At 44.8% G+C, this 22,281-nt stretch overlaps 3 protein-coding genes across 4 annotated transcripts in view; 2 read left to right on the forward strand and 1 right to left on the reverse strand.

The window, feature by feature from the left end:
* The window catches only part of UBE2T (ubiquitin conjugating enzyme E2 T), a 68,297-nt gene that overhangs the window by 35,270 nt on the left and 10,746 nt on the right, over positions 1-22,281 (forward strand). The gene's annotated exons all lie outside the window — the stretch shown is intronic.
* Positions 60-7,680, forward strand: DRAM2 (DNA damage regulated autophagy modulator 2). Its single transcript, XM_065747477.1, has 9 exons — positions 60-101; positions 1,549-1,633; positions 2,872-3,029; positions 3,308-3,375; positions 3,719-3,858; positions 4,883-5,060; positions 6,495-6,577; positions 6,803-6,895; positions 7,324-7,680. Exons 3-9 carry the CDS (start codon positions 2,899-2,901, stop codon positions 7,429-7,431), a joined length of 801 nt encoding a protein of 266 aa, XP_065603549.1. The 5' UTR covers positions 60-101; positions 1,549-1,633; positions 2,872-2,898; the 3' UTR covers positions 7,432-7,680.
* Positions 11,046-21,495, reverse strand: LRIF1 (ligand dependent nuclear receptor interacting factor 1). 2 transcript variants are annotated; one of them, XM_065747560.1, is made up of 4 exons: positions 21,407-21,495; positions 15,242-16,757; positions 13,500-13,778; positions 11,046-12,563 (listed from the first exon to the last, which is right to left on the reverse strand). In XM_065747560.1, exons 1-4 carry the CDS (start codon positions 21,469-21,471, stop codon positions 12,096-12,098), a joined length of 2,328 nt encoding a protein of 775 aa, XP_065603632.1. In that variant the 5' UTR covers positions 21,472-21,495; the 3' UTR covers positions 11,046-12,095. The 2 variants fall into 2 exon arrangements, with proteins under 2 accessions (XP_065603632.1, XP_065603631.1); XM_065747559.1 differs by lacking the exon at positions 21,407-21,495 and adding an exon at positions 21,044-21,097.

A 22,281-nucleotide genomic window follows, 5' to 3' on the forward strand; every position in this document is an offset into this window, starting at 1 on the left:
GGAAATGAGGCGAGGGTAGGGGGCGGAGCCGCGCGGTGGAGGGGTGGGGCCACGGGTGGGGGCGGGGCCGGGCGCGCGGGGCCGGGGCGGGAGCGGCCGAGGTAAAGGCGCGGGGGGACGCGGGGGCGCGCACGGCGGGTGGGGTGGGGGGGGTACGCGCACTGAGTCCGGCGGGTCCCGGCCCGCTCCCTCCTCCCCTTCCCCTAAAGGCGCTTTCTCACCGCTCTCCTCCTGTCAAAGGACTCTCGCTGCCCCCCCCAGTACGTACGCACTCCTGGTACACTGGGAGTTAGCGATGGCTTCTGGGGGTCTGCGTGGAGAAGACGCTCAACATGAGCCCCTCGCCATCACCGAGCAGTGGGAGCAGCACGGCTGAGCCGCTCCCTGCTTTCTCCCTTTGCTCCTCTGAGGGTTAGCAACCTTTAACCCGTGTTATCAGCTTGACCCTGACAGCCCCGCAGAGCAGCACATCCGTGTCCCGCTGTCGTTCGTCCCCGTGCAACCTTTGCAGAGCACAGACTGCAGCTCGCTTTCTCTTTCTGCCCTCAGCACAGAGTTTTCCTGGAGAGAAAAAGCAGTGCCCATTGGTGTGGCTGTGACCCCAGCGGGGCTGGGAGCACTGGCTGACACGGCCTTTCCTCGCCCGGCTGTCGGCATTGATTCAGACTTCTCCCATTTCCACCTGCGTTTTCCACCGCCTTTTCAGCGTTATCACGACTGTTAACTCTTTGCTGTTCGTGGTCTCGATCATCTTTTGTTTTCCTTACTTCTGTAGTTTCTGTTCCGTGTGCTCTGAGCGCTGCTGCGCATTTCCTGCACCTCCAGAAAAAGCTCTGTGTTTTTAATGCACTTCCTCGACTTGCTCTCGATAGCGATGTGACAATACCCATCACAGGCAGAGCTGCTCTGAGGGTTAACCCATTCCCCCTTTAGCACACAGACATGTCTGCAAAACAGGATGCAAGCTTTAGAAAACGATACTGAAGAGAGAGGATGGCCGTGGCCCTGATAGCATCAGTTGGCAAAGGGCCTCAATAGAAAAAAAGCATGATGTTGATTGTTTTTTCCTCGTCGCTATTGAAAACAATAGGACAGGATGAGGCGCTAATCATAATTAATTGCAGGGCTGGCCAGCAGGTCTGCCCTTCGAGGCATCCTGCAGCTGCACGGTGAGCTCAGCAGAGCTCCCACGTTGCAACCGGAGCTGCATCACTGCCCTGTGCAGCTGAGCACACGCAAACGGTGATGGTTTGTGTGCAGGGCATTGCTGTGGGGTGGAACACATCTCCGGGTACCCGCAGTACTCAGTTGGAAACAGTTTAATGGCACTGCAACCGTCGCATTCAGCTTCTTTTCTTGAGAGCTGCTCCTTTCAAGTTAAAGCCTTCTGTAGACAAGTTACACAAATCCAAAAGTGTTAAACTTGTTTTCCTGGATTGCTGCTGTCCTTCCACACACACACTTCACTTCTTAAGCCACAAGAATAGATGAGAAGGTTTAGAGTGACCCCACATCTTGAGAGTTTCCCTTTATATCTCAACGATTCAGGGAAAAATGAAGGAAAGGGGGATCTTCACCAGAAGGATGACTCTTGATTCCTCTTGAGGAATTCATTCAACACTCCTATTCTCAGGTACGTGGCGTGTTGTTTGTTTGTTTGCTTGTTTGTTTGTTTGCTAGTTTTCAGGCAAAAATCTGTTAGCTCAGAAATAATGTTGACCCAAGGCTGGCATTTAAATGTTCAAGGCAAATGAAAAGCCAGATATCAGACTGACTGCTCCAAGGTGTGAATTGCACACATTCGACACCTACCATCTTTCTTACAAACTGCTGAACCTTGTAAGGATGTAATGAATTTTTTCAAGGGCTATCAGCCATGGGTGGCTGTTGCTCTGTCCCAGGAGCATGCCTTGTTTGAGCCACTAATGCTGTAGGCTTCAAGGAAGCACAAGGCAGTGACGAGTTCCTTGTAAATGAGCAATGCTCGTTATGCAGCATTAGCTGATGAATCTGCTGAGCACCTCTCAGTGCTCCACTTATTCCTATGTTCTTGTAGTGCTATTTTCCTTTCCTTTTTGTTTTGGATGCCCTTGGATCTGCATTCTCTATTATTCTTCTCCTTTTCCCTGTCTCATATTCCATTCACAGGTCCAGAATTGGATGGCATGTGAGTACATAGTTAGCAGTTTAACTCCACTGTAAATGGACCTTTCCCTCCCACCTGTAAAACTGCAGCATTGTTCTTCCACCCAGAGTCTGCAGTCCTTGAGTTCAAAGGTTGTGGCTGGTAGCAGTCAGCTCATGCTCATGGGTATCTGCAGTCTTATTTCAGTGATGCTTATAACAGATGTTGAGTCACACAGCATGACAGGCAATAAATGAGTGCACGTATTAAAGTAATTTTAGGTTATTTTCTCGATGTCTGCCCAGCTGATTGTTAATGGAAATGAGAGGCTCTACAGGAGCCACTATCAGTTAAATTGTCACTATCAGGACACATTCTTTGTCACAGCCTCGTTAATTCTAACATGGTATTAAGACTTGATTATCTTGAAGATCTTTTCCAGCCTAGGTGATTCTGTGATTCTCCGACGCAAGGCTGAGAAGAAAATAGAGTCAGTTATTCACAGTGACCTATCCAACCTTCTTCTGGCAGCAACAAATGATGAGACACACAGCAAAGTGACACTGCTGCTGTCTTTTCTCACGATCTTCTACAAATTTCAGATTAACATTTCCAGATGTTATTCCTGCATGGCCTCTGAGATGAGAAAAGCCATCCCTGGCAGCAACTGCAGTCCGCTCAAAGGGGCAGTTTGCCTCAGAAAAGCCAAACGTTGGTAGCAAACCCTTCTGTTCAATTCTCCACAGTGCTCAGAGTTGGAAGTCAGCACTGCAATGTGGTGGTTTCAGCAAGGCCTCTCTTTCTTGCCCGTGGCTTTGGTTGTCTGGTCAGCTGCAACGTTTGTGTTTTCATACATCACTGCAATCGTCCTCCACCACGTTGACCCTCTGGTGCCCTACATCAGGTTGGTAACGTTCACACAATCTACATTCCCAACTGCAGAGCATCAGGGCTGTACGTGTGCCCCTAATTTTGAACTTTCAGATTTCCAGGCTCTTTATTTTCCAATTTGAATGTGCCTTATTCACCTCTTGTGTGGAATCAAGACCAGAATAAAAGGAATATCTGTATCAGAAATGTGCATTCCTCTTTCTAATGATAGCATTTTTCTTGTGGTTTCTTTGTAGACTGAAAAGGAAACTTGAGTTGCAAGTATTTTTATTATTGATTTCTCTCTTCCAGTGATACAGGGACAATACCTCCTGAGAGATGCTTATTTGGGATCATGTTAAATGTTTCATCTTTCCTGGGTGAGTAGGGAAAGCTGTCCTTGGAGAATTGCACGTAGTAGGAAAGATGGAGGGAGGGAGAGAGGGTAGGAAGGAAAGGAAAGGAAGGAAAGGAAGACAGAAAAGTGGTAAAATAAATAGCAATGCAGAATTAAGGAAGTTACAGAGAAGCACCACCTTATGTTTTTCAAGAGAAAGGGACCAAAAAAGCCTAGGAAGTTGGTTGTGTCAGCTGTAACTTCCACATTCCCACATTTCCCACATTCCTTTTTATATTTGAAATGGATGCCCCCATCACTCAGCACATTCTCAACTAACAAAAGAAGAAAAAAAAGTTCACTGCATTTGAGTTCTTCGTTCACAGGTATGGCCACCATGTATGTCCGTTACAAACAAGTCTATGCTCTGAATCCAGACAAATCCAGGATTGTCAAGCTCAATAAGATTGGCCTTATGCTTGGACTGATGAGCTGCTTTGGACTTTGCATTATTGCAAATTTCCAGGTTTGTGTCCAGAGTTGTGTGTTTGCTTACTGTGATAACTGATAAGATGGGATGAGGGGGGCATTAAAAGCAAAACTTTTGAGGGAAAAAGCCATTAATTTTTTTAAATCAAATTCTCTACAGAAAGCTGTTAAAAATAAGTTTGAATTTGGAGTTTCTTATTTCATATTTTCTTTGCCCACTGGGATTAGTGAGCAGCCAGTCACAAAATTCCAAACCATCAAAAAAGAAAGAGAAGTTCTGCAGGAAGTAGATTCGTCTTGCACCTCCATACAGGAGATCTGAAAGCCCTGCCCCCAGAGGATAAGACCACAGCTATATCGTATTTTGATACAGAATAGTATATTCATTGATTTTCTGAAACGTGATATTCTCACCTATTGCACCATCAGATGCATTAGGTTTTTCATCACTGGTTTCATGTGAGACAGCTTCGTGTTAATTCCCAGCTGGACTCTTCAAGGCTCTGTAGCAGTGCCTGTTGCCACTAGAGGTTGCAGTGGCTCGAGCGCCAGGGAAAACTAGCTCTTGGGAAGCTCCACCTTTCTCTCAGTTCCTTTCCCCATAGCACAGCTCTTCCATTGCTTTAGCAGTCTGTCTCAGAAAGCACGCTGATTTTTGTTTGGCTGGGATATTTTGGAGGCTTTTATCTTTTTTTTAGAACATAAGCTGTGCACTCAGCGTCGCTGTGCTATGAATTCAGCACTTAGGTTTCATATGTACTCTAATAAAGTGCACATAGCAATTGTGAGGAAAGGATTAGGGTTACATGAGACATAGCTGAGCTGTAACTTGGCTGCAAGGACTTCCCCAGAGCAGCAATACAGAGGACTGCCAGGTGCTGGCTCCCAGCTAACTCTGAGGGCTTTCAGAAAATCTCAGTGCTGACACATTCCAGAACTCTTTCATTTGGGACATGAGAGGATAACAGAGTGGGTGGAGCACCAAAAGCTTACAGAACGAAAATATTCCCCGAGTTTAAAATTAAACCATGTTCTGTACAAACTGTCCTTTCTCTCCGTAGAAATGCATTCTGTACTACATCCACGTGGTCGGAGCCTGCCTGACATTCGGAGTAGGGGCCATTTACATGCTGGTTCAGACCATCCTCTCCTACCTGATGCAGCCAGAAGTTCACAGCAAAGACATCTTTTGGATCCGGCTGACCGTGTTGCTCTGGTGTGGCTCAAGCATTGCAAGCAATATCCTTGTGCTGTAACGTGCCTCCGCAGAGCAGAACGGCTTTCTCAAACAATTGTATTCGCAGCTACGTTAGTTCAGCCTACAGAAGGTCTGCCATCTTTACAGCTTGTGTCCAGTTTTCAGGGTAAGCAAGTCACAAGCTTAACAAAAAAGTTACAGTTCTATGGTTGAGTACTACTAGAACAGAGAGGTACAAAATGTAGCATAAAAGAAAACATTGCTGACCCAACTGCCAGCAGCTCAGTGCGCTGATACAGCTCCCAAAGCAAGTCTGAAGGGTCTGGCACTCAACATAGAAACAAATGTGGAGTGCACTGCCAAGGTTGAGTCAGAAGAGACATCTGACCTGTGATCTCCTCCCTTGCCTGTCCTAGAAGTTAAAATACAAGAAGTTTCTGGCAGGCTTTCCTGACAGCCTTCCTTTGGCTCTGGAACTCATCATTCCCTTTGAGTTCCAGGTGCTGGAAGCAGCTGTGGGTTTTACAGAACTCCAGGCAAATTCATTCAGAAACAGAGCATTTTTCCTATCCAGAGTTTGTCTGACAATTAGGAAACTGAACCACAGCAGCTCTTCTGTTCACTCCTAAACATTGTGTTTTGAAAATTGTGACTCAGTTGCATCAAAAAGGATTACAACACTAAAGCATTAGAATTTACATTCCAAAGATGTGAGTCCAAAAATCATTGCCTAAACTCTGTTCCTGCCGCGGTTGAATCAAAGGCACCTATTTAATCCCTGCTGATTTTATTTTTTCTTGAGCTGACAGCCAAAACCAACATTAAACCATAGACCACCTCAGTGATCACCGAGCTCCCATTCCTGCTACTGCAAAATGACATAATTTGGCACAGGCTGATTATTGGTGACAAAGTGAGGAGGAGGCTTGAAGCCATGAAGCATTTCTCCTTGGTGGCCGTACCAAACCAGTTACTCTGAGTGAACTGAGAGGGAAACTGGAATGTCAATAACCTCCTCTTCGGCACTGCAGACCTGTTCCACCCTCTAACGTGTGTCAGGAGCTCAAGGTGCTTGAGAAGCCGAAAAGCAATCAGAGAAAGAGGTGCAGACACAACCAGGGAACCACCACTCAAAAAAATAAACACTTGGAAGTGTTAAGCATGGTTTGCATCCATCACAGCCTAAGTGCTTCCACACAGATGTTAAATTTGATCAAGGAGGAACAACGAGGTGCAGTATGCAGAGAACAAAGATGACTGATGCAGCTTAGAATTAAGCTTTTCTCATTGGAACAACCTTCAAGTCAAAGGGAACGATGTGGAGCTGTTCCATCTCCATTACCATTCGTTGTACTGAGACCTTGCAGGGAACACACATCTCCTTACAGACTCCGTCTGAAACACCACAGCACCAAGGCTGGAATTTCCAAGTTGCTCTTTCCTTGTCTTGAATCTTCCTTAACATATTTCTGCAGTGTTTGTTTCCTCAGTTGTCTTATACAGTGGCCTGTATGGAACAGATCTAGTGCAAAAGTTGCATTGGAATCCCCAGGAAAAAGTGAGTAAGAAGAAAAAACAACAAAAACGTGTTTTCAACAGACTTCTATTGAGTTCAGCACTTTGTTTTTAGGTACTCCAGATATTCTGAGGGTTTTTTGTTCTGAACAGAGTAGTTGTGATTGCAGGGCGCTATGTATTCTAACCAACTTTGTACCATTACAAGGTCACTAAGTCTTTCTCACACCGATTTTGTTTTCTCCCCTTCTCCCTGCCTGTTATACAGGGCTACACGGCACACATCGTCAGTACTGCCTCCGAGTGGTCATTAGCATTCTCCTTCCTCAGCTTTTTCCTCACCTATATTCGTGACTTTCAGGTAAGATCCACATTAATGTTAAGTGCTCTGTTTCTCCAGACTTCCAATGGTCTGACACGATGCAAGGTGGGGCCTTTCCCTGCCTCTAAGCTGGACAGCACGTATCAGTCATCGAGGCTGGAAGAACTGTGGCATGAACAGCATCGAGCGGTCCTTTCTTCCTCAGTAGGGCTCGCTCCTACTGTGTTGGCAGGCAGATCTCAGCATTGGTCTAGCTGCAACCAGCTTCAATTGCACGATGTGTCACAGTCATGGGAGGTTTGCTGTGGGATCGCAAGGCGAATGATAGAGTCAGTCCAGGAGGACAGCACGGGAGTGGGTTAATAGTTCTGGAGCTGATCTGTGTTTTGGTCTTTCATCCAACAGTCCATGCTGAGCAAGTGATGAGTGCTAAGTTGGGATATCTTTCTTTTTTTTTTCCTCCACAGAAAATTTCCCTGCGTGCAGTTGTCAGCTTGCATGGGCAAACCCTCTATAACACACCGCAGAGCTCTGTGACTGACGAGCAGAGGCTGCTGATAGCAGGGAGCATCTAATGAAGGCAAAAAGAACATGTTCTCCACACAACTCAGGAATTTAATAGCAATAACAGTTCGTTCTTCTAAGCACTTATTTTATATATAAAAGAAAAATGAAGTGATTGTATTCTACTTGACACAAAGGGCTTCGCTATTAACCCACGCAGCAATGCAAATGTTATCAGTATTGAACACAAGCCTGTAACATTTCTACACATGCTAATGTCATGTAAGAATTAAATGAAGGTTATTAGAAGACTCATGTGTCCTCATCATTTCCCTTACACCCAACAGTGGCAGCACAGAACTCACCTCTCTTTGCCCATTGTCCTGCTCGTCCTCAGGCCGAGCGCTTCCATCCCACCAGCTCTCCCCTGCACTCCACACCAGAGCTGAAGGACACGAAAGCCACCTCCACTGAGCCACCCACTCAGCTCAGCTCCCTGAACACATTCTTCCTTCCCTCCCCCTGGCACTGGTATGGGCCGATGGAGAGGTGTGTTTAAGAGTTTACATGCAAAGCATCCCTGCTGCACAAGCTGAGGAAGATTTGGAGTATGCAGTTCCAGCTCACAGAGGAACAAGCACAGCATGACGTGTCTGTGTAGCCCTGACATCCCTAATGATCCCCTGAGACCTCTCCCGCTGGTATCTCCCCTTTCATGGTGGGGCAGTTAAAGGACCAGGGCTGGAATTTGAACTGGGGGAAGTCACAGCAGCTGCCCAGAGCAACATCCTCCTTCCAGACTAAAACTGGAGTTGGACTTCATCAGCACTTGCAGCAAACTGAGTGCAGAGTTCAGGCAGTTCATGGTGTGAAAACAACACTGCAGCCAAAATGTGCTACATGCACTGTTTGGTCTCTCAGCAAGTGTTGATGAATGCCAATGGGTGCCAATCTTCCTGCATGGAGAAATTCAATTCCACAGCTTTGCTTCATACGCACTTCAGATCTAAAAAAACGTATTAAACATCAGCTGGAAAATGAGAAGTACCAATGGAGTCTTGCATGTCTTTATGCCTTTGTATGCTTTTCTAGGCATCCAAACTCAGTCTCTGTTCTGATTTCCTTCCCCACGTTGGTCTCTGGCAGTGAGCTGGGTGAACCTTTGGAGTGTTCCAGCACTTCTTACACCTTTGTGCCTCATTTCTGGAGCAGCATCTTGTCCTGTTCCACCTTCCAGCACTGCTTCTCAAACTGCTCCGTTGCTGCTCTGAGCCTGTCATGTCCACCAGAGCAGGGAATTCAGCTCTGCCAAATTCCTCCCCTGCATCACTTCCCACTGACAACCTTGCTGTTGGAAATCAGCCACAACTTGTCCACCTCACATACGCTGTAGGGAACTCAGAGTCACTTCCACACCATCCAAAACAGCTTGAAAGGTGAATGTGCACAGGTGGCACATCTTCCAGGCCTCTCGCACTAAGCAGCCTCTGGCAGCTGTGTGTCCTACAGAAGTGCAGGTGCTGTGGTGAGCTGACCTCTAGTTGAGCAGGAACAACTTTGTGCAGGGACAGTTCTCCCATCCACACACCTCAAGCCACCACATTAGGCTGATGTCAGCTGGGCCAGTACTGTCTTTGCCTCCCAATCTGCTGTGTCCAGTACTCATTGCCACCCTCATTCTTTCAGCCCACCAATTCCTAAAAGACTCCCACAGTCTCTTCATGAATGCTTGCTTGAATGTAAGTTTTAATTCATAGCCTAAATCTATGGTTTTCATATTGCTGTGTACTTCATACAGCAAGCACGTTGCCTGACAAGACCCGAGGGAATGGCACCAAGGCTCAGGCTGGACATCAGGAGAAGGTTCTTCACCAGAGAGTGGTCAGGCATGGAGCTGGCTTCTCAGGGCAGTGGTCACAGCACCAAGCTGCAGGAGTTCAAGAAGGATCTAGACAATGCTTTCAGACACGTGGTCTGATTTTTGGGCAGTCCTGTGTGGATTCAGCAGTTGGACTCCATGATCCTTATGGGTCCCTTCCAACTCAGGATATTCAATGCTTCTGCCATGTAAAGCTGTGTGTGGGGCTGCCTGCCAGCAGCTCACACAGCTGGGGCACAGCCAGTGCACCCAGGACTCTTGTTCCTATTTCAGACATCATAGACACTAAGGGATGAACAAAGCAGAAAAACCCAGCCTGTGCTACGATGCACAAGGAGCAGTTCCAACAACCTGCAAGGTCCTGCACTGTTGAGTCCCTTTGCTGCTGTGCAGTTGGCACAAATTTCCCATATCAGCACACCAAAAGGGTTGTCTTGGCTCTCAGTGATCCTCTCAGCTTCCAAGAGAGCTCTCCAAGAGAGACATCTGCTCTTGCACAGATGGCTTGGCTTCGCCCTTCTGAACCACATTTTCCATTACTCAATCACAGGGAACCAACTTCTCCACTTTTTTCTAACAAATCCATCCAGTCACATTTCTTCAAACCCCTGCAACGAGGATTCTTCTCTGAATTTCCACTCTTTTATCATAATCTCTACAGAAAACAGAGGAGTAAGGATTAGTTAGGGGAAAAGAGGTTCTGGAAGACAGGTAATGCATCATAGAAGCCTGGAGGAGTTAAGAGAGCAAATTAACAGAGCTTGATCCGTTTTGACGTAGATCATCAGAAGATAAACATGTTTGGTCAGACGACAGGACGGACAGAAGATGTTTGTTGGGAAGAGCACAACTGGTGAGCACAGCACCACACACAAGGCTGCTTCTCTTTCCTGATTGCTGTTAAATCACGCTGGCTAGGATGGAGGCAGCTTTCTTCACAGCAGTTTGTAGAGTGCAGCATAATGGGTTTTTAACAATGTCGGTAACACACCAGCACTGCGGCTGCTGCTGAACAGCACTTGCAGAGCATCCAGGTTTCCTGTTTTCTCTCCACCCAGCAGGAACGTGGGAGCAGATGGAACCAGGACAGCTGACCCCGAACTACCGAAGCAATGCTCCATACACAATGTGTTTGCTGATTCTACATTCATCTTCCCAAGCAACCATTATGAACCAGGAAGCAGCCAAACATCCAACTGCTGGTGACACACATTACATTCTTTATTTTGCCCTGCCTGCAAGCACAAGTTCCACTTCACCTATTAATCTGTATTTATCCCAATCCACAGGTCTTCTTGCCTTCTGCATTCTCCCCATACTATAGGGAAGGTGAATGAGCAAGCAGTTTTGCAGATGCTTGGCTGTTGGCCTGTGCCAACACAACACACCCAATACATAGTGAATAGTCCCACTCTTCCCACAGAACACTCCAAGGCAGGCTTAGCCAAACTTAGACTGCTTCCACGCTTTCTGGAACAAAACGAGACACCTGTTTTCCTCATTGATGTCATTCCCTGACCAAAAATCCCACCTCCCATAATTTAGACTCTGTGCTTTGCACATTTACCAAAAAAGTTTATGTAACTTGCTCTCTCTCTCTTGCAGAGCACGTTCCACAGGGATCTGTTGAATATAGCTAAAACTGGACAAGAAAAAGCAACATCAAGTTCTGTTAGCAGTACATTCGCAGCAATAAAGACTTCGAAGAACTGCAGGAAGGCCTCACAAAATTCAGTGATGTGACAAAATTTAATGTGGCACAGAGACACGAGTTAGCGATGGGACCTGGTCAGGCTGACAGTTGGACGCAATGATCTTCCAAGTCTCTTCCAAACTAATGCATTCTGTGACGTGGACAACAGAGGGGAGCAGAAGGTCTCCATACAACACATCACATAGGATGTGCAGGAAAACATATTGAAGGACTGTAAAAAACACAATGGCAAAGACAGCTCTAGTGCTCTTTCAATCCTACAGTGTAAAATGTAGGTAGCATCAAACAACGGAGACAGATTCAAATAAAAGCTGAACAATTTAACCAAAGAGACATTCATCAGGAATCATTAAAGATACCACTCACAAAGTAATGTATCTTTTTTTTTTTTTTTTGCTTAAATAAGGAATGATTCAGCTTAACTCATTGAAAAAAAAAACCTACAACAGAACCTACCCTACCCACTCACTAAATAATTCTACAACCAAACTTCAACATTGCACATCTGACAACAGCCTTATAAAGGCTTACAATGATAACAGCAGGAAACATGTATCTGAATAAGTTTACTGGTACACTTCAGCAGCTGTTAGTACCAGTTCCACTCCGTTCCGTACAAATACGAGCATTATTACTGCCTGAAAACTGATCCCCAGACCATTAAATAGCATTTATTAAACACTGACCATGGACCTTTTATGACAAGTGACAGCTCTCAGTAATTCACAAAAGTTGCCATGCAATATAAAATATTAGGAAAACAAAGAAATATAGTTACAGAGGGGGGGTGCTATTTGCACTCCATCTCTAACAGATGAGCTATGGACTTCCAAACTGGGAAAATTTAATTTCTAGGACTAATAGAGAAATCCCTTTAATGCAAAATACAGAGGATACGCTAAAAATAATAAAAACACCTCTCTTCTGTATTCTCTGATATGAATACATATCCCAGAAGCAAAATCTGATAGTACAAGTCTTTTATTTCTAGTCTTTCATAGGAAATTTATTTTTCTAAACATATTACTGTGAATTTCCGTAAGGTCCTCTGTTTTCCAGAAATATTCACCTTCACTCAAATACAACATTTCTTCTTCAAGTCACCAAGATGAAGACAAATACAGTTCAGACCACCACTCCCTTCAGTATTTCAGATTTGACGCGTTTTTTTTACGTATTTCTTCAAGTGCTGCTTCACGCTCTCTCAAGAGCTGTTTGAGTCGTTTTATCTTTTCATCCCGGATCGTTTCATCCAGGTCTGGTGGAGTCAAAGGGAAAGCATCGTCCCTGAAAGAACCCTCAAAAACTGAAGTGTGATCTTCACAGGACACTAACACTGGAATATCCAAGTCTGTAACATCACTACTCTGTGAACACGGCCCTTGCTCATCGTCTTCTGAGGATGTAACAAAGTCTGTGGAAATACTTTGCTGCAGTAAGCCTGGTGGAGAAGAAACACTTCTGTTAAGAGTGACAGAACTTGGGCCTCTATCTTCTGTACTTGAGCTCATGGCTGACTTGACCAATATTTTCCTTCTCTTTCCACCATCTTTCAGTGGAGATTTTGTTTTTCTTTTCTTAGATAAATCCTCTTGTAGATCCAAAACAATCTGCATGGTCAAGAAACACACAAAACACACTTCTGTTAAACTGAGGACCATTCTATGTTACATGATCACAGTTACTAGGCACACATTACAGGAGTTACTTAGAATCACTTTACCAGGCAGAATAACTGCTCAACGTAGGGCTCTCAACACAAGGCAGTCAAAACCTGAAAAAACTGTTGACTGGGTAGAGTATAACCGTACAAGAGAATGTAGAACTCTATGGCCAAACAGTACCACTTTCTATGGATAGAATCACTATCATGCATTAAAATGGAAGTCTTTACATTGAAGGAACCTTTCCAGAAGCACTCCAGAACGTTCCTATCCAATGACAAAGGATTAAGTCTATAAGGACACTGTAACTCTCAACAGCTGACAAGTACATGAGAAAATTTCTTTAAACAACACTGTACATGAGAAAGTACATGGATTCCTACTTTGGGAAGTTGGACACGTCTAGTTATGTGAATGTCTGAAAGTGCCTTGAAATAATAGCACTTGCTGATTTGGAATACACAGATAAAGCTGCCCAACAAAATTCTTGGTTACTCTGCATATATCCATTCCACTACTGGATATACCCAATTGTTTGCAGAAAGCTAAATACAAATCAGGATCACAGATCATAGCTCCTGTTCCCATAAATGCCGTCACCTTCATCAAAGCACTTGTTTTTCAGGTTTCTTCCAGCTGAATCCAGAAAAGAAAATAGAAGAGAGTACTCAAGTCATACTGCAATCACTCAGCTCTGCAGCAGTACAGAAACAAGTCTGAGGATCAGCTCCCACAGCAATCTAACCATTACTGACTTCCCCTGACAAATCCAGAGGTGGGATGGCCCAGGCAAAAAGCACAGTCTATCTATCGACTACACTTATACTGCCTTCTGAATGTGCTGCAGTACACATATTTCAGCGTGGAAAAAATTCAAGATACCTTTTCCCCTTTAATACATTCCTGATGTTGGTCTGTTATTGACACATCTAATGAGGAGGAAGGGCAAGAATCATTTTTCCTTTTCAAGCTGTTGCTGGAGCACACCCTTTCATCTGGTTTCTCACAGGAGATCGTTAATGGTATTTTCTTCAGGTAGACTCTCTCCTCTTTATAGAGACCAAATTTTTTCCTTAATTCCAAATACTGTTTCCAATGTGGCTTCTCTTGGTCTTTGATCTGATCAACCTTTCCTAGTGAATGCATCTTTTTACACTGAACCTGCAATACAGAAACAGCAAGAGACCCATGAATCTTTCCATGTACGTAAAAGCCTTAGTTTACTAAAAACCCTAAGGACAAACTGTTATTTTCCACAAGTTGCATTTAACACATGTAAGCCAATTTTGAGGAATTACAGACAGATTATCATAGATCTGACATTCTTATTAGTTACTTAGAACACCAGGCACATTGTACAACATCCACTAAACGTGAAGTCCAACTAGTAAACTACAGAATTAAAAAGCAACGGGAGCATCACCTATCCTAATGGTCAGAAGTATCCAAGAAAGATGACAAAAGATCAGACACTGTTCTTTACATGATATCACTACTTTCAGACTGCTGAAATCACTTCATATTTTCATTGCGGTTGATACCAATGAAGCACTATTAACCTCCACTCATACCTAATCCTCACTGTAACCTGAACTGTTTTTTCTCATATGCAAAGCCAAGCTCATGTCATATCTGGCATCCATAGGCTTGCAAAGTTAAGGACTAAAAGCCAACAACTGAAATGCTACTCTTCACAGACAGCCCTCATGAAAAAGTCTACTTGAATGATTTTTTAAGTGAGGAAGAGATCCTACAGTCTACTGCAATGAATAAATGCCTGAAAAGTGCACAGGTATGCTTATCCGACATTTCTCTTTGGCCTGGTCAACAGAAGCAAGTATACACTTGCTTTCAAGTGATTCCTCATCTGCAGGCAAACTCGTTCTGTCCTTGCAAGCAATTGAAATCTTGACTTGCAGTCCTTTGTGGGTACAGAGTTTGTGTAATTTGCAGCTGAAGCCTTTTGAGATATTTCTTACGCTATCATTTCAAAAGACTATGTAGGCAATCAGAAGGGGGACAGCGCTGCTGCCATTAAAGATCTTGAGCTTTATCTGCCTGACATCAAGCCACAAGACAAAGGAGGTGGATCCCAGTGTATCACAGCATGAAAGAAAGGAAATGTAGCTCTTGCCTTTGGCCCTATCAGCTAGTAGAAATTGGAGGAGGAGCATCAGTTTGTCTCAGAATGACTCTGCTTGCCCACCCTGTCTTCCTTTCACATCACTCCAAGCTTCCCTACTTCACAGGCAATGGCCATGCTGTGAGAATGTGGCATCAATGTTAGAAAGCAGAGAGCCACCAGAGCTCAAATGCTGAACGTCTTACCCGTATTCTCATGTGCTACAACTAATCTTGCGAAGAAACAGAGACATCTTCTCCCTGTCCTTTTTGGTTTTTTATGCTCTTTCCCATTTGTATAGTGCAATTTTACTGGAAAAAAATCTTCTCAGCTTTAACTAAAAAAAAAAAAATTTTAATCACTTTTTAGCTCAGTATTTCTGGTGACAGGTTACCAGGTAAGAACAGTCTGTCAAGTAGTGAGAAAGCTACCTCATTCAAACAGAACCAGGAGCATATAACAATTTAGCAGAGACTGAGACTGTCACATTTATTGGAGTTACCTTTTGCCAGTCTTCACTGAAAGCATGCTCTTGTTTAGACTGAGGTAAAACAGCTCTTGCTGCTTTGGGGGAATGAATCATTTCCTTGCCCTCTTGGCACGTATTCTCCTGCACCCCTAATGCCATAACTGGGGTTACTCCACTTGAGATGCTCTTGGAGACGGGGAAATTCTTTCCCTGGTTTAGAGTGGAATTCTGCTCCTCAACACTTGGCATCACCAGAGCTGCAGGTGCAGATTTTAAGTCATTTCTTAAACTGCCAGGTGAAGAAACTCTAGAGTTCGTACATGTTTTGGGATCTTTCTGAGGTAACACCATTCCTTTGCTTTTGGACAAGACCAGATTCACCACTTTACTGCTTATTTTAGTGACTTCAGTAGAATCAATTAGCTTGGATGTCTCCTTTCTAAGTGAAGCATCATAAGAAGAAGATGCTTGCATGTCAGCTTGGGCTGACAGAACATCAGAGCCTCTCCTGGTCAATAAATAGACTTTTCCATTGTACATGACCAGAGCATTATTCTTAATGGGAGTGATTTTTGTTTGGCTTACACCAGGACCATTAGAGCAGAGTGGCAAAATATTTGTAGAGTTAACTTCCACATTCTTCATATCTGACAAAGTTTTCAAGATCTTGGAAGCCATGTTATTCGATGACTTCACAGGAATAAGGCAAGGTGCTGGCAACTGCGGACTTTCTTGCACAATCCATTTCATCGGAGAATGCTGGCACTGCTGACCATCAGACGTACATGTCTCAGGAGAAGAGCTACATGCCTTATCTGAAGCTGTCCTTAGTAACGTTTTTGAAACATCTGGGGCAGGTTTGGGGCCATCAGCTTGCGAACACTTTGGAAGTGCTGTTTTCACTGCATTCACGGGTGACACATAAATCACGGTTGGCATTTTTTTACTGTCAGCTCCATCAGACACATTCGTTGCTGCAGCAGCAAGTATTTTCTGCTGGATTGAAGTTGGTAAAAAAGAAGCTGGGACAGATTTCACTTCTGCATCTGCTGGTATCTGGAGGTGGTGGCCAGAGGGCAGTACTGGAGGCTTCAGAGAAACAGGATTATCTTTTGAGTTTACTGACATGTGTGCAGTGTAACTCTGCTCAGATGAACTTGATACGGCAGCATTCTGCAAAGACTGTCTATCAACCGAAACACAACTACTCTGGATGTCAGCAGCTGACTCTGTCATTAAGCTTTCTTTATCAGAACCTGCTCTAACACTTTCCTGTTTGTCTAACGTCCTTGCAAGAACAATCTTTCCAGAATTAGGAGACTGAAAAACAGGTATATTAACAGATGAAGATGCAGCAGTACTGGCAAGCTGTGTCTTAAAAGCAAGATGAACTGGACTAGAAATATTCACTTTAGGATTATTTGACATGGCTGAAGGCTGAACTATTGGCGCAAAGTTTCCCGAAGATCTAGAAATTGGGAGCAATTTCAGAAGGTTTTTTCCATCTGGTCCCGTCGTCTGAACTACTCGGTACATACAGCCTGCAATGCTTAACAAAACAAAGAAAGGAGACAAGAAAGAAAAAAAAAAAGAAAGAAAGTATAAGTGAACACAGCAAAGATATTTTAATTCACGTCCATCAGTGAATTGTACACCCAGTGCTGCTACACCTTAGAAACAGACTAACTACCAAAAAACTTCAGATCTGATTTTCAACAACTTCAGGGGGCAAAAATCATGCTGATCATACCATACATTTTGCATTAGCATTTCAGAATACCACAGACTGAACATAACACCCAACAATTACACCACAGAGAAGCAAGAAAGAACAACCTTTTCAAATAAAGCTGAGTCTAAAGACACAAGAAAACATCGTAAACTCTCCTCCTCCTCTGCTCACTGGGCCTTTCCTTTTACAATGGAGGAAAAAAAAAAGCTCTCTCCAGTTTCCACAGAAAAGCTTTGTTTTTGCTCCTTGCTACTATTAACATCCCTACAAGTCACTGAGAAGTATGAATTTCAGGAAATCTTCAGGTAAATATATGCAGATTGATTACATGGCATAAGATGGAAGCAGAAATTACTTTAAACACACTGATGGAAAAAATCAAGATGCAAAATACATTCACTTTCTGAAATCAGATGCACGGTGACTGACTAGTTTGCCTACCACTCACCTGCTCGTTCATTCTTTGGGCAGATGTGTACTACAAAGTCAGTCATCTTCAAAGAAATTAAAGAAAATGAATGCATGGAAGTTCTGTATGATTTATGGAAACAGATGTCTAAGAAGACAAGGGCTTCAAAAACTAGAAGGAATACAGAGAATCAGAACCACTCAAGTCTGAAGAGAAGATGCAGATGGCAAGACAAAAAGTCAAAACAGCAGATGGACAGAACCATGTCAGTTTGAAAGTTAATCGTGACTGCTTCCAATGCCAAGAGGGCAATGACATAAGATCCATTGCAAGACAGAGAGACTCTCCCAGTCCAAGTGAGTTTGCCTGAATATGGGAATCTTCCCCAGAGAAATCCTGGACTCTCAGTGGAACAACCTACTGCCCAAAGCACTGGCAACAGGACACAGCTGGCTGAGGCCAACAGGGACAAAATAGTTTCTCTTGCTAGAGTAGAAAAGATCCAATGAGCAGCAAGTAGGTTTCATAGGGTTGACATCAGAACCAGGATAAAAAGGCAAAGCTGCCAACTCTGCTGTCAGTCACCAAAAGTATTCCAGCGCTGTCCTACTGACTTTCATCACCAATAAATTAACTGGAAACAAGGCCATGAGCTATTTTCCCAAACTCAGTCCAGATGACAACCGTACCATGTTCTGTTTGCTGTCAAATAGTTTTTCAGTCTCTGGCAAAGTCATACAGCTGGGGCTTCCGAGTCAGCTCCTAATAAGAGTGATTAGGAGAGAACATTCACACATGAAACCACTGCATGTGCTCAGACACTGTCCTTTCCCAGCAAAGGAGAGACCATAAGGGTGCCCTTGACTCTCTGAGTAGGTCAGCTCCTGGTAGTCAGAGATCATATTTCCCTTGATGGCCAATATAAAGAACTATGCTACTGTCTGTATAAAGGCTTTAGACATGCAGAGTTTTCTTTGCTGTAACCTTACAATTAGCTCCCATGTCCAATACTTTGGTAAACACCTCATTTCTACGCATATGGTGTGGAAAAAGTATGGACTTATGTAATTTATCAGTGCAGTGGTCAGGGAATTCTTTGTTTTAAAAACAACAGTGTCCTGAAAATGACAGCACTGGCAATACAATATGTAGCTCTTAGTGGATGCCACTATCAGAGTGCTTAGAGATAAAACAGAGACGGATGTTTTGGAAGAAAAGTCAGCTGATAGAAACTAGCACTCAAGTGTGGTAATCTTACATAAATATTTTTGCTTAAACTAAGAGCAACGTTTGAATGTAACTAAAGCAGAAAAGAAAAAAAAAATCTATTTTTCAAACCACTTTTGAACCTCTGAACTCTACTGATAATGCAGAACCATGCAGTTCAGCACTGAGCTCCTGGACAGCATTTTGCAATTGTATCCCCTACACGTTCTGAGTGCCTCTAATAACCCCGTGATCCACACTCTCAACCCTTCTTTCTTCCTGTGTTTATGCAATAACATTTTGAAGGAAAATCAAGCAGGGAATTTTTCAGCCAGTTTCACAGACACAGAACTGCTGAACCTCTACCATTTTTACTGTGTAAACAGGCACTTACCTCCACTCAAACTACCTAGCACTGCAAGCAGGCATCCAAGGGCAGAAGAAACCTGCTGAGAGGCATGATCTTTCACCTGTCATAGCAAGGGCACAGCTCTAACATTTGGAAAGCAGGAGCATAAGCAGTAGGCAAAGAAAGATGAAGCAAGAACAATGAGATGTGATAGAGGACTCATTTGTATAATCATCACTTTCAGGAGCAACACCAGTTCCCAGTGCTTAACTTCACACTTGTTTCCAATCTGCATCACTACCCTCCCTTCCTACACCCCCTTCTGGTGGGCTTACACAACTGTTCTCTGGGCCAGGCTCCAAACAACAGACTTTAACCTTAGGAACAAACCTCCCCATTCTTTTGCTTGAAACAAAGAACAGGTACTTACAGGATTGCAGAATTACAAAAAGCTAAAAGGTAGAGAAAATGGAAAGGAAACATTCATATGATATATTGAGAACCCTTATTCACACGTATTATTGTTATTTACTCAAACATCTACAGATATGAAGGAAAGATGCTGCTGTCAGCAATTTTAGTCACTTCTGCTGTTTTGGATGCAAGCTGAAAATGCTTCATGGCATACACATCACAATGGACAAATAAATAACCAAGACTGATGTTTCATATATTATCAAAATAAGATAAAGCATTTCCAACATTTTTAGGCACTGTTTAGTAATGAAGAGGAGATCTAGAAAGTATTTGTCTTCTCTCTTTAAGCATTTTATTCTCAGAAGAATATATTTTAAGATTTCCTTGAGCACAGTGAAAAATCTTTCCACCTATTTCCTCCTTTAAGGATGCCAGATTTATTTTGTTCAAGAAGTGGCTCATTTATTTTCCTTTAATATGTTTTTTAATTTAATTTATTTTCGTTATATACATATAACAGGGGAAACATTCTGAATTGTTCATGGGGACTTTTTTCCCCACAATAATACAAGTAGAATTTTCCTTCTCCTCTTCATACTCCTCTGCTTCCCAACCCCACAAATATAAACCTCAAATGTCACACACTGACACAGAAATACCTCTGCTGTTGCATGCCATGATACTTCAGTGTTACATTCACTGCATGACACTGAATATTAAGGCAGAAATTTTAAACAATAAACTCCTGGAACTACAAACAGCAGTAGAAGATAGAAATCTTCTCTAACATCACCAAGGAAACTATCCATCAAATTCAGGTAGTCAACTTTCTTCTATATACCAAAGAAAACAAAAACCTGTGACAAGCACAGAGGTAAGTGACACCTAGGTGCCATTTTCTTCAGCAAAAACAACCATTACTTTGCTACAAAAACAGTCCGCATCACAATACTCAAAGCTTCCTGCACAGCTACAGGAACGGAGCATTAAGTAACCAAAGAAAGAAGAGAGAAGAGAAGGAAACAGGCTTTTCCGACTGCCAGTCCTCCCAGGTAATGCTTTAGAGGCAACTTTCCTCTCTTAAATACAAATAAATCAACCAGGGACCACAAGTGCTACAAACCTCAGAAAACCAACTTCATTTATTTTAACGGCCACAGTCAAATCCTGGAAGTGGCCAACTAAGACTAAGTATAAACTGGAGGCATAAGCCTAGGAACCAATTAAAGATAAGTGACTATAATCTGCATTTCCTTTATAAAGCCACATCCTGTTCATGTGTTAATATTATAAAATAATTCTGTTGTTACTACTGAACAAAATCTAAGAATTGATTCTGAGTCCCTACACAAAGCCAAAATCCCTGCGAGATCCTTTCCCAACAACCTGATATTTTCCCACAGTCTATAAACTTCCACCAATGGCAGAAGAAACATTCTCTGCTTGTAAATAGTTCTGCACAGAAACACCTTCTCCCGCTCCAGAACAGTTCCTGCAGCAGGAACAATTCAGAGCAATTACTCCCAGTGCCAATTGACAGGAACCCACGGTTCTGTGAGCACGCACCACGGAGCCAACACAGCCACGAGCAGAAAACCCTCGCCTCGATGAAGCCGCTTCCCATCGACAACAAAACATGCAGCCACCAGGAAGAGGCACTCCCAGCATCGCCCAGCACCTCTCCTCTTTCCCCCCTTCAAACCACCAGGGCACGCATCACACCGTCGCCGCGTCGAGGCACCGGGTGGGCGGAGCTGTGAGAGCATCCACTGACGGACGGACAGCCCTCCCTCTCCCCGCCTCACCCCGGAGCCTCCCCAGCCCAGCGCCCCGTAGTGGCCGCTCGGCACCGGGTGTTGTGGCCTCTTCCCTCGCTGGGCCGGGCCCCGGAGCCGGCGGGAGGAGGGCGGCGGGACCGTACCTGGCGGGTGGCTCCCTGCTCGGCCGTACCGGGCCCTGCCGAGCCGCCCGGGAGCTCGGCGACGGAGACGGCGGCGGCGTCGTTGCCCGCCCCCCTCCGCCCTCCGCCGGGAGGGGGTGAGCGCCGGGCCGGCCCACACCGCGCCGCCCGGGCCCGGTACTCACAACTGCGCTGCGCTGCCCGGCCGCTCCTCTCGGCTCCGCGGCGGCCCCACCGGGCGGCGGGACATTGCGGAGTGGGCCTCAGCCGCGGGGGCGAGCGCAGAACCGGTTGCGAACAACGGCCGCGGCGGGAGGGGCGCGGTGGGCCGTCACTTCCGGTAAAACAGCCGCCGCTCGGTGGCCACTTCTGTTTCGGACACTTCCGAGAGAGAGAGGAAATGGAACGCGGCGCCGCCCCGCGGCCGCGGCGGGAATAGCGGGCGGCGGCGGCACTTCCGGCGGCGGCCGGAAGCGGTTGGCGGCGTCGGGGACGGAGAGCATTTTGTGGGACCGGAAGCGGCGGCGGAAGGAGGCGCTCCTGGCGCCCCCTCGCGGCCAAATCGCGTCGTTACAGCGGCCCCTGTCGGGCCCGGGGCGCACTGCGCCGCTCCGTTCCTCACGCGGAGCGGGAGCGCCTCAATCACAGCATCACCGACCGATGGAGATCACCGCATCCAGCACGCGGAGCCACGAAAACCCAAACCGAGGCTGAGCTGTGCATCTTTCCTCCATCCATCTGGGGAAAATCCCGTTAGGATGAACTCCTCGCCGTGTTGGGAGGAGCAGCTCAGTAGAGCTGTGCTCTTCTACCCGCGTTGTTAGGTTCACCTCATCCATGAAGCTGATTTCCTACTCCAACAAAAATAGTCCAAATAGGTTCAAAAATGTTGTTATCCACTTGAAGTTGTAGTGGGAATAATCCCCACATTTGGACATATTTTAAGGGAATGACACATTCTAACTCAAAGAAAGGGCAGAGCTCACAGTATCTCCCCAAACTGTGAACTTATACTGAAAATCCCTACATCTCTGTCTACGCAGGACAGCCAAATCCTGCT

This window comes from Cyrtonyx montezumae, unplaced genomic scaffold (assembly GCF_038088225.1).
Source record: "Cyrtonyx montezumae isolate F1298 unplaced genomic scaffold, pur_monq_1.0 scaffold_45, whole genome shotgun sequence".
NCBI classification, from domain to species: Eukaryota; Metazoa; Chordata; class Aves; order Galliformes; family Odontophoridae; genus Cyrtonyx; species Cyrtonyx montezumae.

What these genes read in the sequence shown, in the direction of transcription:
- DRAM2 (XM_065747477.1), top strand. Translation starts at nt 2,899, where the DNA reads ATGTGGTGGTTTCAGCAAGGCCTCTCTTTCTTGCCCGTGGCTTTGGTT. An exon ending in CCTCTGGTGCCCTACATCAG is followed by an intron (nt 3,030 to 3,307) that starts GTTGGTAACGTT and finishes TCTCTCTTCCAG; the next exon opens with TGATACAGGGACAATACCTC. An exon ending in ATTGGAATCCCCAGGAAAAA is followed by an intron (nt 6,578 to 6,802) that starts GTGAGTAAGAAG and finishes CCTGTTATACAG; the next exon opens with GGCTACACGGCACACATCGT.
- LRIF1 (XM_065747560.1), bottom strand. Translation starts at nt 21,471, where the DNA reads ATGTCCCGCCGCCCGGTGGGGCCGCCGCGGAGCCGAGAGGAGCGGCCG. An exon ending in CCGGGCAGCGCAGCGCAGTT is followed by an intron (nt 16,758 to 21,406) that starts GTGAGTACCGGG and finishes TGTTTTGTTAAG; the next exon opens with CATTGCAGGCTGTATGTACC. An exon ending in AATGTATTAAAGGGGAAAAG is followed by an intron (nt 12,564 to 13,499) that starts GTATCTTGAATT and finishes TTGACCATGCAG; the next exon opens with ATTGTTTTGGATCTACAAGA.